Raw genomic sequence first — 19,711 nt, forward strand, 5'->3', positions numbered from 1 at the left:
GGTCAGCCACCCTCCCTCTCCTTTGCTATCCAGTCTCCAGTCTCATCCATAGGCCAGTAGACAAACGCCCATTCGCAGGCCAGGTGCAGTCACCGTGTGCCGCACATGGGAAAGGGGCCGTCCATAAATGACGTCACGCACCTAGGGGGGTCAGACATTTGTGACGATGTGTGACGAGGGGGGGGGGGGGGGTTTGAGAAATGTGACGTCACATCATAAATACAGTGTGAAAGAGGATGACTCCGTCAAACGCAACTCGCCACCGTGACCATGATTGTGAAGCGGAGTTGTGAGACCCGAGGTGGCAGGTTCCAGATTCGAGTCCAGGCACCGAGGGCTGGTGGTCCTCCCTCGCCCACACACACGCAACAAGCACTCTCGCCACAAGCGCAGTTTTATAACTTTTTATTATTTTTACAGATTTTTTTTTAACGTAACTCCTACCTACTTTTTTTCGTTTTTTTTTACCAAACCACAAGTTGCACGAGTTGAGAAGATCAAAGTCGGCAAGAAAATGAAAATCAAGAGGTGGGAGAAAGGTGGGAGATGGGGTGAGGTGAGGCAAGAATTGGGGGGGGGGGGGATTAGTGGGAGATAATGGGAGGTCGACATGGTGAGGTGGTGGGACGCAGGGTTAAGGAGACACGGTGGGGATGAGAGAGATGGGGTGAGGTGAGAGAGCGGTTGAGGAATGAATAGGGTGGTGAGGAGGTGGGAGACAGGGTGAGGTGGTGAGAGACAGGGTAAGGATGCAGGATACACGGCAAGGAGACGGGGTGAGGTAACAGGGCGAGGATGAGGGACACGGAGAGGGATGAGACGGCAAGAATGCGGTGAGGTTACAGAACCTAGCGGCAGAAGTCCTCCTTCTCGCCCGCACACTCGCACTCACTGCACTCGAACATAACTCGGCGAGGAGCTCTCTCCCCAATATCGATCCCGCATGCACCGCGAACATTGGCTCTGCCGCCCAACTCCTTTATGCTGCACGCTCGCCAACGCAAAAAAACTCGCAACTACGCTCCCCTCTCGGCAAACGCATTTTCCCATTCTTCGCATCGCAGGGGGCAGTGACATGTCTGGATCGCGCACTCGTGCCCTCGCTTCAATGACCCGGAGTACAGAGAGAAACGGAGAGCACTGGCAACAGACAAGAGAATGCTCGAGACACCAGGAGGTAGCTCGCAAGCACAGAGGGACAGAGAATCGGCGAGACTCGTAGGGACGGAAGCCACGGGGACACAGGACCAAGGTTTCCGTGCGTGCGCGCGCATGTCCGCTGGGCTGGGAAGAACCAGGGTAGAAACAGCAGACATGGAGAGGGAGGGGAGGGAGGGAAGGAGGGGAGGCAGGCAGGGAAGGTCAGGTGCCTCTAAAACTTTGGTTAAAAAAAGAAAACCACACGAAAAACAAGAAAAAGGAAAAAAAGTATGAGGAAAAAAAAACGGTGCAACACAGTAGAACCGAGGCAAGCGCAGCAAGTCTGCAACAGCCATTGCACGATCTCCAAAGCTTTTTGTTTTTAAACGCAAGACGAACCCAGCTGATGACTCACGGGTAAAGGGCTGCCTCGCCCGGCTGTACAACGACAGGCAGATGACAACTCTGTCTGTCCGTCTACCTGTCTGTGTATCTTACCTGTCTACCTGTCTGTCCGTCTCTACCTGCCCTACCCGCCTGTCTGCCGACCTGCCGACCCGTCTACACGTGCAGGCGGCAGGGAGAGAGAGTGCGCGAGAGGGCAGTTGGCAGGAGCCGACAAGAGCCTAACAGATTTGCGATCAATGATATAATGACGACGATGATAATGATGATGATAACGATAATAGTAGGAGTTTGTAAGAGTATAATATTAATAACACAGTAATGGTAATAATAATGTTGATGATGATAAACAACCAAAACGAAAAACTGGTGGTTTTATTTTTTCCTTTTTCTAAAAAAACAAAATAATGAAAGCGCGTCGGTAACAATAACGTTAACGTGTTAAATATATCTTGGGGTGTGGGGTGGGGGGGGCCTGGACAGGGTGGGGGGCAGCAGTGGGAGGGATCAGAGTGTGTACAGCAGGGTCAGGGAAAAGTGGGTGTGTGTACACGTGAGCACGTGTGTCTATGCGCCTGTACGAATGCCTGAATGTGTGTGCATGTGTGAGCATAAATATGCCCGTAAGCATCTGTGCCTGTATGCATGGCTGCGCACACGTCTGTGCGCGCGTTTGCACACTTGTGTCCGTGTGCATTTGCACACATGCGCGCACGTACTTGCCCGTGTGTGCCTACATACATTTACATGTGCCTGTGTGTCCATGTGTATGTGACCCTGTATGTGACTCTGTATGTGTTTGCTGTGTTAGTGTTGTTTGTCCATGTTGTGCATTTGCGTTGTGTTTGTCTATGTGCGTGCGTTTGTGTTCATGCGAGCCGTATAGTCCTATGTGAGCACGTAGCATTAAGCTGAAGCTAAATGGCGCAATTTTATTACACAAAACTTGGTTGCTGTTCAACTGTTGCACAACATCTCACATTCAACACTGAAACTTTTCGTTGCTTCTCTTGTGCAACAAGGTTGCGTGCTATCCAGCCATTAAACACAACCGGAGCCCACCCTTGTGTGTAGTGGAGGCCTAGGCATGACGCCCGTCCTCCCCTATCACCTGGGCGAATTGGCCCAGGAAGCCCAGTACAGGATTTCGGCAAGGAAAGGTGCCTGCGTGGCCTACGAATAAAATAACCTATCCAGGCATTTCGGAAATGTAAATAATATGAAAATTATAAAATATTAATAAAAATAGTACTGGTAAGTGTATTCATTATCTTACTAAATACAGATTAATGTAGTTTTCTTATCAAACTCTGCACATGCATTAAAAATGCATTAAAAATCCGCCATGTTGGAAATAGCCAGCAGGTCACAATGACGACCGCGTGACCCGCGTCTATCCAATCAAATCGCTTATTTCTCGTGCAGTGGCGGCAACTGTCACGGGCTGCTGCAACAAAGTTGCTCTGAGTTGCAGCGTAGATTGCGACTTTATTTACACAGCGTTAGAGCCTCTGTTAACACCGCGCAACAGCAGCTTGCTACAAACTGCGCCGTTTAGCTCCGGCTGCTAGTGACCGATGGGCGAGTGTGCGCGCACTATGAGTGCGGGCGCACCGAGTGCGTTATGCGCGTGCTGTATGAGAATGTTAAGAGCGCTGCGCCGGTGTTAGCAGCTCTGCGTGGGTGTGTTACCATCACTGGGCGCGTGTGTTACGCGATACCGTGCCAAGCGAGAGCCCTAAATGTATGTACTATACTGTATCAGATAAGTGTGCCACGTTCCGTGCCAGTGCTATACTGGTATGGTGTCACTACCGTGGCCATTGTGGTGTCAATGCAGTCTTCGTGTAGCATCAGCATAGTTGCAGTGTTGGCATCAGCATGCTGCCAGTGTGGTATCACTGCAGTGCCTGTGCAGTGCTAATTGAAGATCGGTGTACTTCAGGGTTGTGTCAGTGCGGTGCTAGTGCCGTGTCAATGCCTTGTTGGTGAAGTGTGGAGTCGGCACTAATATCGGTGCGAAATTAGTGCAAGTGCCAGTGTTTTGTCGATGTCGCGTTAGTGTCGTGCCAGTGCGGTGCCAGTGCGGTGCCAGTGCGGCTATAGCTCCATGTCTTGCGTCTCATCCTCGGAGAAGTCGGACATGGAGCTCTCGGACGACGAGTCGGCCGCCGCTCCCTCCTGCTCCCGAAGCGCTTCCTCTGTCGCGTACTTCTGGATGTACTCTGTGAAGGCAGCAACGGGGAAGCGTTGGGATTCGGCATCGGCCCCAACCACAACGACGTGCAGGGTGGCGCAAGGAAACAAGGGGCAGCGCAGAGAAGCACGTGAACGGACAGTGGCCTGGCAACATGTTGGGAAACAGCACAGGGAAGCATAGGGACAGCAGTGCACCTCGGATCTTCTGCTTGTACTCCTCGGGCTTGTGCAGGTACATGGCGGCAGCGTCGCCATTGAGCGGGTCGATCGGGTTGGGGTAGGCGAGCAGCTGTGGCAGGAACGACTCAAAGATATTCGACAGGTCTGCGGGGTCACGGGTCAATGGAATGAGAAGGGCAAAGAGGTCAGAAGGCGATTCGGGTCACAGAACGATGGCGGGGGCGGGTGGCAAAGAGAGCCGAGACGATAGGTCCATGAGATCAACTCATCGACAAACGACTATTATATTCTTAGGTTTTTTCGGTAAAGTCACGTAGGTAAAAAGTACAAATTAAAATTAATAAAAGTAAAATAAAAAATAAACAAAATAAAAATCACGACGTTTCGGAGGCAACACAAGCTTCCGTGACTTTACCGAAAAAAACCTAAGAATATGAATCCTTGCAGTCACGAAAGCTTCAAATCTAGAAAAAAACGACTATTACTCGGGGCCATCCTACAGCGACTGAGCGTGGCGATAAGACAAGACACGCAATGTTACCAGTGAAGACGCTTGTAGTGGTGGATACAGGTGGCTTGTGGGCCTTTTCAGAGTGGTAGGCCTCATGTGGCCGCAAGCCGTGTGAAAATGAAGCCTTGGGGCCATACCCCGCCCAAGGGGCGCAGGTTCCCCCAACCCCCTTCTAAGGTCATGTGTGAGGTCACGTGAGGTCATGGGTCACAAACACGGGGTGACTATAATGAGCTGGTGGGGGGGGGGGAGGGGGGTATGGGAAGACCCTTACCGTACAGCGCCGTCCACGTCTGGTTGATCACGTCCAGACACACGGTCCCTGAGCTGTGCGACACAAACGAGACACATGACATGGTGGAGACGCTGCAGCAGACACGAGATGGGGTGGGAGATGTAGAAAGTGGGGGGGGGGAAGATAGAGAGGAAGAGAGATGTAGAGAGAGGGGGGGGGGGGAGATGGGGAGGGAGAGAGATAGAGAGGTAGAGGGATGGGGGGGGCAAGTAGGGTGAGAGATAGATGGAGAGGGAGGGGAGCTGCGGTGCGCTGTGGGTGGTAACGCACGCTTCGTCGATGTTCGGGTGGAAAATCTTGTTCATAAATCCTGTGAGCGAGAGGGGAGGGAAAGAAACTGTTACGAGTGCAAGGAACACGTACACGATATACGTGTGTGTGAGGAGGCTTGTCAAGTGCGCTACTGGGCAGTTAGAGGGTGCAGGAGCAACCCTCACAATAACAAGTGGAGCGCCAGGCAGCTAAAACGCAGTTAAGTTAATCGGTAGCACCTGGGTCTGTCCTGTAACCTCCTGCACCTAGTCTGGCACATCAGTCAACCCACAACACCTGGATCTGTCCCGTGACCTGCCAGCAGCGAGCCTTCCACACTTCACGCGATAGCCTCAAAGTGCATGTAGCCTGGCACAGGCGCTGTGGTGATGTCACCACCACTTGTTGGCGAAGGACAGCTGTTGTTGTTGTAGTGTCTGTGCGTGTGTCTGTGCGTGTGTCTGTGCGTGTGTCTGTGCGTGTGTCTGTGCGTGTGTCTGTGCGTGTGTCTGTGCGTGTGTCTGTGCGTGTGTCTGTGCGTGTGTCTGTGCGTGTGTCTGTGCGTGTGTCTGTGCGTGTGTCTGTGCGTGTGTCTGTGCGTGTGTCTGTGCGTGTGTCTGTGCGTGTGTCTGTGCGTGTGTCTGTGCGTTGCCGTGCCTATGGAGGGAGACTTGAAGGGATATTTCTCCGGCAGGTCGACCCGCACCTTCCACACCCCATTCTCATACGGCGCTGGGCGAGACGGGAGGAGGAGGGGAGAGAGAGGAAAGGGTGAGCCACGATAACAATCGCACAATACTCACCACGACCCTCACCACCTGTGGCGATGCCTGTGGTGTTGTCTGGTGTGGTTGCTGTGGTGTCTCAAGTGTGGTGCTTTTGTGTTGTATGCAATGAACGTGTGATAATAGTGGTGTGATGTATGTGGGGTTGGGTGGCAATGGCTGTACCGTGTATGTGCCATGTTGTCTTTGGAGTTAAGCAGTGCATATTTATGTTTTGTGTGTCATGCCTATGTCCGTTTGTGGTGTGTGTGTGTGTGGTGCGCAGTGTGTGGTGTGCAATGTATCGGTTATCGCGCTGCGCTATTCAAGTTTCATTTATTAGGTATAGCCCTGTGAGCCATGCGGCTCTTAAGTCGGGTGCAACCGCAACAAACAAAATATGAACACAGAACATCTAAAAGCGACGACGCGTAACAGAAACATCCTGGAATAAACCAGAAAATATTAAAAAAACCGTATTAACACGCTGTGTGCAAAAATTCCAATGTGGTGCAAGTCAACAATAACAACCATAAGACAATTTAGATTAACCATTATGTTTTCGAATCACCATTATTAAACCCGGCGACCCGAGTTTGATTATTAAACCCGGCGACCCGAGTTTGATTCCCGTTCACGGCTAACACCAATCACGATTATCCGAATCGGTTCTGGGCCTCCCCGAGGTCGACTCAGCCTAAAATGAGTACCTGGTGTGATGTGCAAACATCACCACTGAGGAGACAAAGGCGGTCGGGTGTGGTGTTGGCCACCCACCCCCTCGTGTGCAGCGACGGCCTTCACAAGTGCTCACCAACAGCCCTTGCCCCAACAGTCTGTGCAGGTTATACGGGGGATCTGTGTCTTTGGTGTGCAGTGTGGCATGCGGTGATCACTTACTGCCGGCCGGTCCATAGAACTTCACCACGAACTCGTTGAGTCCTCCCAGGATGGTGACCTCGTGTTTGCTCTCAATGCTGTGATGGGTTTCATGGTCAAGGGTCATCAGGTCACACGAGAGCAATGGTTCAGAGTTCACTGGAGGCCCAATGTCATAAGGATGCAGGGTTTGCGAGTCACAGGTCAAAGGTTACACTTGTTGGGGTCACAGGATAAAAGCTCAAAGGGCAACACCACATAGCACGTGTACTGTACACACTGTGCCAGTGAAGCCAGGCACACTGTACACACTGTACCCGATAAGTCCCCCCCCCATTCAACCCCCCCCCCCCCACACTCCCTGCCCCCCAGGGCTCCACGCTCCGCGTTTTGCTGACAAAGCAAATTTGAGCGAGACAGAGGGAGGGCTGTGTCGCCTAACCTCACTCGGTCGCACCGTGTGTCTGTGCTGTGTGTGTGCGGTGTCTGTATGTGTGTGTGATGTTTGTGGTGTGGTGCCTGTGTGTTTGGTGACAGTTGTGGGTGGTGTGTGATATCGTGTCTCTATGTGGCAACCGATATATGCGGTATATGTTGCTGTGTAATGTGTGGTGAACGCTGCGGTGTGTGTGGTGCGGTGTGTCTAACTATGGCATTATCTGTGGTGCGGTTGTCTGTGTCGGTTGTAGTGTGGGGTGTGTGGTGTGGGGTCTGCGGTGCCCGCCACGTGTTGGTGTATATGATTTCTGTGGTGCGGTACAGTGTTTGGGGTGTGGTGTCTATGTGATGTGAATGGGGCAGTGTGAGTCGTGTGGGGGTGCTGCCGTGTGGTGTGGTATGTGTGTGGTCTCTGTATGTATAACTTCTTTCGCACCGTACGTAGCCAACCGTGTCGTCTTTCTGGGTCACCGTGGTTTCTCTTATAATGCAGTGTGTGGAGCGGTATATGTGTGTATTGTGGTATCTGCAGTGCAGTGTCTGTCGTGTGGTATAGTGTGGTGTGTGTAGTTTCCCTAGGTCCCCATGGTGTCTCTGTATTTGTCTGTGTGCGGTGTGGTATCTGTGCGACTGTTGTGGTGTCTGTGTGTGGAATCCGTGTGTTTGGTGTGGTATCGGCGTGTGTGTGTCTGTCTGTCTCGTGTCCCCATATCCTCCGCACTCTGTTAAGAGTTTGCCGCTTGAGCCAAGAAGCCAAGGGGCCTGGTCCTGTCCCGTGAACCTAACACCCAGCTTTGGCTCGGCACTTAAAATGACTGCGTGTGCATGGTTTGGGTAATGTTGTTCTGTGTGATATAACTGCATACGTTGTTATGTGAATGTATGTGTGTTGTTACACATTATGTTGTATATTTGGTTGTTGCTTGTAAAGCTGTCTGTGTCTATGTCTGTTTGATTGTCTGGTATTTGCGTTGCTATGTTGTTGTCTATGGGGTTCTTGTCCTGGTGGGTTATGTATTGTTGTTGTGTTGGTGCCGAGTTTCTTGTGATGCTGCCTATGTGGTTGTTGTGGCTATCGATGGGGATTTATGTCCGTGTCGTTTTAGCCGTCGCCCATGGTGGTTTCTGTCCTTATTGCGAATGTGGTTGTGGTCATACAGAGGGCACGACAGCCATGACTCTGTACAACTCGGCGAGACATTCGTGTTGATACTGATGTGGTTGTGTGGCCATCTGTGCGGTTGTCCCTCTGGTTGTCAACTGTTTGTCTGTTCCCTGTATTGGTGTCTCTGTTGTTGCCTTGCTATTGACCGTGTCTGTGTATGTTGCTGTCTTAGTTGCGTTATCAGATTGTTGTTTACGCCATTCTCTCGTTGGTTGTTAGTGCCCTGTTGTGTGGTCTTGTTGTTCCCGCATGTTCGTGTGGTCTGTGTTGCTGTTGTTGTTTGTGCTATTGTTGTTTGTGCTATTGTCCATATTCTGTTCTGTATTGCCCGTGTTCTCGATGTTGTTGTACATGTTACTGTTGTTGTTGTTGTTTGATACTGCCATTGTTGTTCAAGTTGTCTGTGTTGTTGCCGTCTCTGTTCCGCTGTTCTGTGTAGTTGGTGCTCGTGTTGTTGTCGGGGTGATCGAGTCTGTTATCACCGTGTTCTTACGGTCGTCTCTAGACAATCTGTTCTTTTCTGTTATGTTATATTGTTGTGTTGCTACATGTTGTTGTTCCAGTTGCTACCGTGGGTGCGATTGCAAGCGGCGTTGTTCGTGTGATGGTTGTTGTTGTTCATTTTGATGCCACAGCTACACCCACTACGATGGTGATGATGACGACGATGGTCTAAATGTGATATCACCAAATGATTGATGTCCACCGCATGGTGATGATGATGATTGACGATGGCCGTGTCGTGGCAGTGTGATGCCGTGATGGTGATGTTGCGATGGTAATGTTGATGGTATAATGCTGCTGGTGGTGATGTGTTTTTATCGCCCCGTTGGTGATGATGATGATGATGACCAACAGGCACGATCGTGCGATGGTGAAGTGATGACGGTGATGGCGAAACAGTAACGATAGTGTTTAAGGCCGGTAGCTTGAGGATGATGTTGATGATAAACGTTAAAATGGTGAAGCCGTAACGATGGCAGTGATGTGATAAGTAATGGTGATATCTGTAGGTCCCGTGGTGTGATGAAGGTCGACACAAGAGTGATGGTGATGTCGAGACCCTGCCGATGATGGTATTGACACTCGGAGAGAGTGGCGATATTGTGAAAGTGATGTTTGTGCAAGTCCGATGGTTTGACGGTGATCACGATGATGGTTGGTGACAGTTATTGACGGTTTCGATGGTGCTGATGGAAGTGTTTGACACAACGTGATGGTAGTGTTGAGATGCTGCTGTTATTGACACTCGGTGATGGTGAAGCGATGGTAACGTGATGGTCAAGTGATGGCACGCAAAGCCCGAACACCATTACTTACTTGACAATTTAACAAGCCCGAATCTCATTACGTAATCCCTAACCAAAAATGTTCCCCCTCCCTCCCACCCCCCCCACACACAAACATATTTACATCTCACACCATACTTGACCCTCAATGTACACGCGTCCACGTCGTTATAAACACACACGAGTAACCAGCAAACGCGTCGGAACCTGTGGGCCCGGAAGGGCGAGGCATCGCAACCCCCGACCCGGCCGAGTCCGGCCGGGCTGTCAGCGGCCAAGTGACCTAGGAAAGACGGGAAAAGCCTGCGGAGCCAGGCCTCGGCCCGGGAAATAATATTTGTAATTCTCTGGGCGCCATGACAGACTCAGACATAGTTCTAGAGACAAAGACGGACGCGGATAATACTACAGTACAGTCTACATAGCATGTCAAGATACATTTAGTTAGCGAGCACCTATTAAAGCCGGTTTCGGGTGGTGTATGTGTACATCACCACAACCGGCCGCCTTTGTCTCCCCAGTGTCGTTGCTGTTATTTACACAATACATGTTATGTACTGTGTATGAAGGATGAGTCGACCTAAGGGAGGCCCAGGACGGACGAGGTTATCGCTCAGCACTTTATCGATGGCAGGGAATCGAACTCGGCTCACCGAGGTCGTAGGGCAGTCAGCCATTTATATCCACACACACGAGACACTTGTACATAAATAGAAACACAAGACACGCACTTATACACACACACACAAATACACACACGCAGACACAAACCCACTTACACACATACACAAAGGCACACAATCACAAAGTCACACGTACACAACAAATACCAAGGTGCGCTGTACATTCTGTGTAGAAGTCATACACACGAAGGCACACACCGACGCACATACTGGCAACTGAAAACACACAAAACCACTCACAGACACAAACATACACAACCGATAAGAAACACACAAATATAAAACCACACAGGCACACACACACAACCACTCACACAAATACACAACCACAAATACACGGGCACACACAACTTACACAGACACACATACTACCTCGCACACACAAAGACAATCACACACACACAGGCACACACAAACACACAGGCAGTCTCCCTGGTTCGCATGCCATCACTGGGGATGGATACAGCTTCACCACATCTGTGTCCATCCGTCTCTTGCCGGGACTCGGCGACGACATCGCGGGACGCGTTAATCCGAGCGGACGAGACGAGAGCGAGGAGGAGGAGGAGGGGAGCGAGAACAGGGCAGTGAAGCAGAGAGAGAGAGAGACAAAGACGCGCGGGGGAAAGTGAAGTGAGAGGCGACACAAAAGGTGAGAGAGCGAACCGAGGGAAGATCTTGCTGCCCAACAACAACCTAGACGCGGTGACGTCAGGCGCCGATCAGCTGGCGGTGACGTCACCTCGCACGCACACGGCGAATTAAACCCACAGGCCACGCCCCCTCAAACCACGCCCACGATTACCACGTCTACGTTCACGTCCCCACAGGCCACGCCCACATAGCCACAGGCCACGCCCACGTAGCCACAGGCCACGCCTACGTAGCCACAGGCCACGCCCACGTAGCCACAAGCCACGCCCACGTAGCCACAGGCCACGCCCATGTAGCCACAGACCAAGCCAACGTCGCCACATGCCACGTCCCCACAAACCACGCCCACGTAGCCACAGGCCACGCCCACGTAGCACAAACCACGCCCACGTAGCCACAGGCCACGCCCACGTATACACAGGCCACGCCCACGTAAACACAGGCCACGCCCACGTAGCCACAGACCAAGCCAACGTAGCCACAGGCCACGCCATTCAATGAAAATCTAATTCGACAGTATTTTATTAACAAAAAAAGATTCAGGTACACACCGCAGAGGATATGAAAGGGGGTTGGCACCAGCACAAAGACATCACGGATCACAGCGCAATGGACACCTGCCTAAACCCGCTTGTTTCAATAAACTCTGAACTCTCCCAAAGCTCGATTTAAAGCTTTGGTGACTGCATGGATTCATCTTCTTGGTTCTTTCGGTAAAGTCACGTAGAATGGAAATAATAAAATAATAAAAATAAAACATAATAAAATAATTCTCACGACGTTTCGGCCACAACGCAAGCAGCCGTCCTCAGGTGGAGAACAGGTCTGTCGAGAAGACAGTCTGAATGACACACAGCCTGGGGTGTGTGTCATTCAGACTCTGTCTTCTCGACAGAGCCTGGGGTGTGTGTCATTCAGACTCTGTCTTCTCGACAGAGCCTGGGGTGTGTGTCATTCAGACTCTGTCTTCTCGACAGAGCCTGGGGTGTGTGTCATTCAGACTCTGTCTTCTCGACAGACCTGTTCTCCACCTGAGGACGGCTGCTTGCGTTGTGGCCGAAACGTCGTGAGAATTATTTTATTATGTTTTATTTTCATTATTTTATTATTTCCATGCTACGTGACTTTACCGAAAGAACCAAGAAGATGTCTCCCAAAGCTCTGATATTCCTGTCGGGGACAAAAAATGAAGGGAGGCGTGCCTAAATGCCCAAACCACGCCCCCTTTGTTTAAACCCCGCCCACACCGCGAGTAGACCACGCCCCCTTTGTTTAAACCCCGCCCACACCGCGAGTAGACCACGCCCTCTTTGTTTAAACCCCGCCCACACAGCGAGTAGACCACGCCCCCTTTGTTTAAACCCCGCCCACACAGCGAGTAGACCACGCCCCCTACACGTGTACCGTGATTGGCTCCACCCCCCTTGCGATTCCCATTAAATGTCACGCGACACGCGCAGCGGTCAGTCAGCGGATCTATTATTTGATTCTTTTCCGTGCAGTGTAATCTATTGGAGCGTCTGGCGTGGTTGAAGTTGTAGGTGAACATTCCCCCTCCCTACCCCTCCCGCCTCGGAAGACCGACACCGGCGTGGCGAGGAGGCCAATTTCAAGTTCATTTATTAGGTAGAGCCCTGTGAGCCGTTCGGCTCTTGAATCGGGTGCAACCGAAACGAACAAAAAACTAAAACATGAACAAGAAAACATCTTAAAGTGAATATGTGACTATGTGCAAACTGAAAATCCAGCAGTGGTTTGACACAGGGTTGTAACCACATCCACTAAGGGTTCAGTACCACACAATAATCATCAGCGTCGGATAATATAAGCAGAATTAAATTAGGAGACCATTCGCCTTTTGTACATATATGTCTCTCCCACATAAAAAAAAAACAATGTGGAGGCGTGTGTCTGATGGGATGGGTAAAAACAAAACTTGTAATTTTCATAATTTCAGCAGCATTGGTTCAACCAAGCAACCCTGAACCTCTGCTGATGAGACACGTTGTGTGAAAATCAGTCCCAGAGTTAACTTTTATTCAAGCAATGCTGCTGGAATTATGCACTCCAAGAAGGTCGTATGGCTGACGGGCTGTGTTAAAATAAGTAATATTTAAAAATACTTTTTTTTTAAACACGCTTTAATGAAATGTACCCTACTAGTAATGGAAGAACTCCACGACTCCAGGAAGTGACCCCGAAGCTTGCCATAACGTAAGGGACCGTGGTGGTTTACAGCCAACGTCAGTTGAGCGTGGACAATTAGACCCAAGCCGATACATAACATATAAAAAAGAATGTTACATTTGTATTTATTTTTTTAATGATAGAATATAGTATTGTCATCAGTATGACATAAGTATAGCAAGTTTGCAGTCGATACCACATTGGAAAGTGGGTTAAAATTGAGTTACAAGATTTGAGGATACGACAACAACAACAACGACAACAACAGACAGAGTGAGTTAAATAAAAGCGTGTAAATAAAAAAAATACATTGTTTAGTTACATCCAGCCTTGGAAGCTGTATTCGTTGTACACAGTCAACACCACTAGAGGGTGCCATTCAAACACCGAGTGATTTCACATACAGAAGTCACCCTCCACCGCGTTCTTCTCGGCACCTATGGGTTAACAGGTAAATGGGGGGTATAGGGCCTTCTCGCCCACTCACTGGAGAATACCTATAGTGTACGTGGTCGTCTGTACATGTACAGCAGGCGTTGTACACGTGTTTTCGAGTAGACATGTACAAACTTGATTTGGAGCTTTCGTGACTGCAGGACTTGCTCTTTAGTTCTTTCGGTAAAGTCACGGAGAAAGGAAATAATACATTAAATAATTGCATACGACGTTTCGATTGCAACACAAGCAATCATCATCAGGTACAAATGAAAGAGAAACCTAACCTAGTAAACTTAGACATATAATGCAATACAACACACAATACAACACAACTACAAGGGTGTATTGTGTTGACTGTTATGTTAGCCGACTCTCTGTGTTGTATTGCGTTATATGATAAGTTTATTTTTCGATTTAAAGCTTTCGTGACTGCAGGGATTCATCTTCTTGGTTCTTTCGTGACTTTACCGAAAGAACCAAGAAGATGATAAGTTTACTAGGTTTGTTTTCTCTTTCATTTGTACCTGATGATGATTGCTTTTGTTGCAATAAAAACGTCGTATGCTATTATTTAATTTATTATTTTCTCTTTCTACCAAAGAGTAGACATGTGTGGTGGTCAAGGTTGACACCAAGGTTGACACAGGTCACACAGGTCACACAAGAGGTACGTACCGGTCTGGACCGGTCCGGATCGACAGGGACGAGAGGTGGTTGGAACCGCTCTGAGGGGAGGGGGCTGGCGAGAGCCAGGGCCCCGAGACACCCCCGCCCCTCAGAGAGAGGGGATATATAAGACGGCTCCCGGAGAGCGGAGGGGTCGATCTCACGAGAAGCTGAAGGAGGTGCGGCCGGAGATCCTGGACCCCCAAGCCTCGAGGATGCCGCCCCGCTGGAACTGAGTGGGCTGAGTAGCTGTAGGCTAGGGAAGGAGTAGCTGAGTAGCTGTAGGCTAGGGAAGGAGAGAAATGAGAATAGAGCCGGAGGCTGTACCTCCCTAGGTTGTGTGGTGGGACTGTTCCCCCAGTGAGTCCTGAGGACTAGTGTTATCGGAATAAAAGCGTGTGGCCTCTACGAAGTCTCGGTCTCATTCAAGAATACTACAACTGGTGTTAGAAGCGGCCAAAGAACCTCGCCGACATGGAGACAAGACAGAAAGCGCTCACTCATTCAAGAATACTACACATGTACATCCACGTATTTTACAGTGTGGGCGAGAAGTCCTTAATATCCCTGTCACATAGGCTACTGCGGACTAATACGGGGTAATGGGGGTAGAGGGACATTTTGGCCCACCATGTAAAATATTTGTGTGCACGAGAATGTTTAAAGCGTGTGTACACCCAGAACCCCATTACGGGTTTAGACACAATACTAATCAGCGTCAGAGAATATAAGTAACGTTACATATCAGTAAACCACTACGGGTTTAGGGGCCATCCATAAATGACGTCACGCGATTTTTGACGATTTTTGACCCCCCCCCCCCTCGTCACACGGCGTCACAAAAAGTCACACCCCCCTCAAATATGACGTCACAAAGCTCTGCCCCCCCCCAAAATAAAACATGCTTCAAATCGCTTTAAACTATTGTCATTGTAGTGCGTATTTAATGTGGCGCTGCACTCTGATGTTGTAGGAGAAAACATTTACTAAAAAGTATTTAATTAAATAGAACGTGTTGTCTGTATTTATTTAAAGTTGCGCATTTTGATGTGACGTCACATTTCTCAAACCCCCCCCTCTCGTCACACATCGTCACAAATGTCTGACCCCCCCCCTCTCAGGTACGTGACGTCATTTATGGACGGCCCCCTGGTTGGGGGGTGTCATGGACTGCGATGTTTATTTTAGGCTGAGTCAACCTACAGGGAGCACAAACACGAAAGCAAAATTACACAAATGATCTTCTTGGTTCTTTCGGTAAAGTCACGTAGTAGGGAAGTAATAAAATAATAAAAATGAAACATATTATTTTATTACTTCCCTACTACGTGACTTTACCGAAAGAACCAAGAATATGAATCCCTGCAGTCACGAAAGCTTTAAATACACAAATGATGTTGAAACAGATACGAGCACATGTAACTCGGGGAAGGTTGTAATACCGTAAAATCATCATCGGCTATGATCAATTCACGACTGGATGAAAGCCTCCCTCCCAATACCATGCTGGTCATGTGGGTTTGTATGACCACACTTCACCACGTTGGTCACTCGGTGCGGAGGGAACCCAGCATAGCAGTTCAGATATCACTCGCCAATGATGTTAGGGGCCGTCCATAAATGACGTCACGCGATTTTGGACGATTTTTGACCCTCCCCCCCATCGTCACACGGCGTCACAAAAAGTCAGACCCCCCCCTCAAATATGACGTCACAAAGCTCTGCCCCCCCCTCCCAAAACCATATTTCCATTTTGAAAATAAAACATGCTTCAAATCGCTTTAAACTATTGTCATTGTAGTGCGTATTTAATGTGGCGCTCCACTCTGATGTTGTAGGAGTGTTGTTATAACAATTCTATTTTTATTTAAAGTTGCGCATTTTGATGTGACGTCACATTTCTCAACCCCCCCCCCTTCGTCACAAATGTCTGACCCCTCCCCCCTAGGTGCGTGACGTCATTTATGGACGGCCCCTTAGCCGAACTCGCCTCGCCGAACTGCCGCAACGCCACTCCCTCCCTTTGATGACGTCACCCATGTGAATGTGACGGCAAATGCTATTTACGCTGATATCCCTCTAAGCATGCAGCTGTGGATCGACCAATGCTGCTGAAGATGATGGCAGCGTGGCCACGACCTTAGCAGGGACCGGCTGAGCGGTGATTCGTCACGCTCAATGGCCGTGTGACGTCAGCAAACACGTGTTGTCCATCATGGCCGCACGTCGGGTCTGCACGCGAGGTCGATGAAATGAGTGCGAGGAGAAGGAGCGATGGAAATGAGCTCGCGTGCAAGGATGTGCTCGGTGGATCGTTACGTGGTAGGTTTGTGAGAGATGGTGAAGGCTCGCGGAGGCCTTTATCTAGCAGTAGATTGATCTGAAACAACTGTCCTACCTCAAAGGGTCCTCCTCTACCGGAGCAGATAGTATTCCCGTCTTTGCTCTACTAACTGTTGGTCATCTAATATACAAACCTATAGCCCATATTTTCAACCTGTCCATCAAAGAAGCATCAGTTCCTCTAGAATGGAAACATTCCTATGTTCGTCCACTTCACAAAGGGGGCCCTAAAGATGATCCAAATAACTACCGACCTATCTCAATTTTGTCCCCGTTGATGAAAATTTTTGAAAAATTATTGACCTACCAAATTAGCAGTTTCCTGTCCGCCAACAATCTATTACATCTAAAACAATCTGGGTTCCGAAAAAAATACAGCACCACATCTGCTGCATTAGACTCTCTGAATCACATTTACAGTAGCCTTGATAATAAGCAGTACTGCGCCTGTCTTTTTCTTGACTTGTCCAAAGCTTTTGATACAGTAGACCACAACATCCTGCTTAGTAAAATAAGTTGCCTCGGTTTTTCCGAAAACACAGTAAAATGGTTAAAAAATTACCTCTTTTCTCGCACCCAAACTGTATTCACAGATGGTTGGAGGTCAAACAGTGTTAAGATAACAAAAGGGGTTCCACAGGGTTCCATTCTCGGCCCCCTCTTGTTCTCTCTTTATGTAAATGACTTGGGCACTGAACTGGATTATTCCAGGGTAAATCTTTTTGCAGATGACACGGTACTAATTACTGCTGGCCGCTCTCCGGATGACGTGATTGCTAAGCTCCAGAGTGATTTCAACAAACTACAACATCAGCTAGTTGCTCTTAAACTAGTCCTAAATCCTGCCAAAACCAAGGTGCTATGCTTCTCACCAGGACTAAAGCGGGAAGTTATTTTTCCCCAATTACATACCTTAAATAATGATCAAATAGAGCAAGTCAAGATCTATAAGTATCTTGGGGTCATCCTGGATTCAAAACTGAATTTTGAAGATCACATTGATTATATTGGGAAAAAGACAAAAATTAAAATTGGTTTTCTATATCGACACAAGCACTGCTTCCCTCCTATGTTCCGTTTGGAATTGATTAAAGCTACCGTACTGCCTCTACTTGATTACTGTGACATTGTGTATAAATCAGCCCCAAGTACTGTACTGAAGAAGCTTGACTCAATGTATCACTCGGCCTTAAGATTTGCATTGAACTGCCCATATAGGACTCACCACTGTGATCTCTACATTGGGTCAAACTTAACATCTCTGAATGTTCGACGGCTTGTGCACCAGATCTTATTTATTCATGATGTACTTGCAAAAAAATCTGCAGATTACCTGCTGGATCTCGTCTCTGTTTCAAATAACAAATTTGACCTAAGGTCTACACTCATTTACCAGCTTAATATTCCCTATTGCCGTACATATACTGGAGGAAGGGCCTTTGCTATTGATGCCCCCAGGGTCTGGAATGCTGTTGCAAATAAATTGAAACTTGAGTCACTACCTATGAGATCTTCACTCAAAACTGCTTTAGAGGAGTTGTACACCCCTAGCTGCCAGTGCTATTCAGTGACCTAAAATAAAATGTTTCGCTCCGGATGATCGCTACAAAGTATGACCTGTGTTTTGATTTAGTGTGCTGATCTTAAAGGTGCATTGAAAAATTACAATACTCCGATTGATGCTCCTGCTGTTGTGGAGTGACTCATGCAGCCAGCTATGGCTGCAGGGTTTTGGTAGTACATGTTGTTTATGCCATTTATTGTGAAAATTCCGTCAGTTCCTATGATTGCTTTTTCATTGCCTTCATGGCTTTATTTTGGTGATTTCGAAAAGTGTATTGGTTTAGCCATGTTTGTGTTGTTGTAGTACAGAGTTAGACTGATGGCCTTAATCTAAGTTGTCTTGTGGTTGTTGTTGTTGTTTGACTTGCATCCCACTGGCATTTTTGCACACAGCGTTGGTGTACGGTGTTTTTTCTGCAATATTTTTGCTGTCTTTTCTTGGATTTTCTGTTTGCACTTAGTCACATATTCACTTTAAGATGTTTTTTTTGTTCATGTTTTTGTTTTTTGTTTGTTGCGGTTGCACCCGATTCAAGAGCTGAATGGCTCACAGGGCTATACCTAATAAATGAACTTGAACTTGAACTTGACCATGGCAGTCCGCGGATGCGACGTCACGATTGGTCAATGATGATTAAATGACGCTAAATCAGCAGCAGACAATTCTTTTCCTGCCCAAATCTGTTACTCCACATTAACACAGATATGTTGTTCTACACATGCAGTCAACCAAACGGCCTTCTTTCTGCAAGTGCGACATTTAATCAGCATTGGTTTAGCAAAAAGCAAAAACTCGGAACCGGTTCCGACGTTCAGTATCTCGTCAGCTATTGAGATGGCCTAAAGTAGATCATTAACTGGCAGATAACGTGAACAAATGCAGTCCAATGTATGGGTTCGAATTATGGGGCTATTAATAAGGGTCATTGCCCGACATGTCGTCTATAAGATTTGTTTTTATACTGGTAGGAACCTCTGATTACACCAGCCCACAGGGGATTATTGTGTCCGTCCGTCGTGCAGGGAGGGGCTGTGTGGGGAGGGTGGGGAGGGTGGGGAGGGGCTGGGTGGAGAGGGTGGGGTCGGGCTGGGTAGGGAGGGTGGGGCTGGGTGGGGAGGGGCTGGTCACCCCGCGGTGCCCTTATAAAACTCAACGTTTAACCTTCTCACGCCGGCTTGTGCCCGCCCTCACAGTCGGGCATATTTGCGGAATACACCACGCCGCCGTTGACCCTGGCCATTGACCGAGCAACCCAACGTTCCTACCAGCTCCCTCCACAGGAATGTGTTTCTTTTAAGGCCCTCCTCAAGCACGTTTTCGCCCTTGTCTGTGACAGGCGATGGCTGCACCTCGCTTAACTCAACTCGCGTGGCTCTCGTGCATAGGTGTTCGCTAACAGCACTTGCCCCAACAGTCTGTTAAGCCTATACGGGGGATCTTTGTCTTTGTACATGATTTGGTCACAATGCTGCTGCGTTGTCTTTGGTACACCAGCACAATTAATAGCAAACAAAAGCAATGACACATTCGTCACTAAGGCGCCGTCCATAAATGACGTCACGCACCGAGGGGGGGGGGCGGTTTGAGAAATGTGACGTCACATCAAAATGCGCAACTTTAAATAAATATAGACAACACGTTCTACTTAATTAAATAGAC

The 19,711-nt window shown here is 48.7% G+C and overlaps 1 protein-coding gene across 1 annotated transcript; it reads right to left on the reverse strand.

Moving 5' to 3' along the window:
* Positions 1–390: 390 nt before the first annotated feature.
* On the reverse strand, positions 391–10,969 carry UBE2H (ubiquitin conjugating enzyme E2 H). The gene is made up of 7 exons (XM_061574230.1): positions 10,665–10,969; positions 6,647–6,723; positions 5,640–5,714; positions 5,001–5,040; positions 4,710–4,762; positions 3,940–4,068; positions 391–3,770 (listed from the first exon to the last, which is right to left on the reverse strand). The coding sequence occupies exons 1-7, from the start codon at positions 10,715–10,717 to the stop codon at positions 3,646–3,648; spliced, it is 552 nt and encodes a 183-aa protein (XP_061430214.1). The 5' UTR covers positions 10,718–10,969; the 3' UTR covers positions 391–3,645.
* Positions 10,970–19,711: the final 8,742 nt, after the last annotated feature.

The sequence above is a fragment of the Lethenteron reissneri genome, chromosome 54 (assembly GCF_015708825.2).
Source record: "Lethenteron reissneri isolate LAM-NWPU_2019-01 chromosome 54, ASM1570882v1, whole genome shotgun sequence".
NCBI lineage: Eukaryota > Metazoa > Chordata > Hyperoartia > Petromyzontiformes > Petromyzontidae > Lethenteron > Lethenteron reissneri.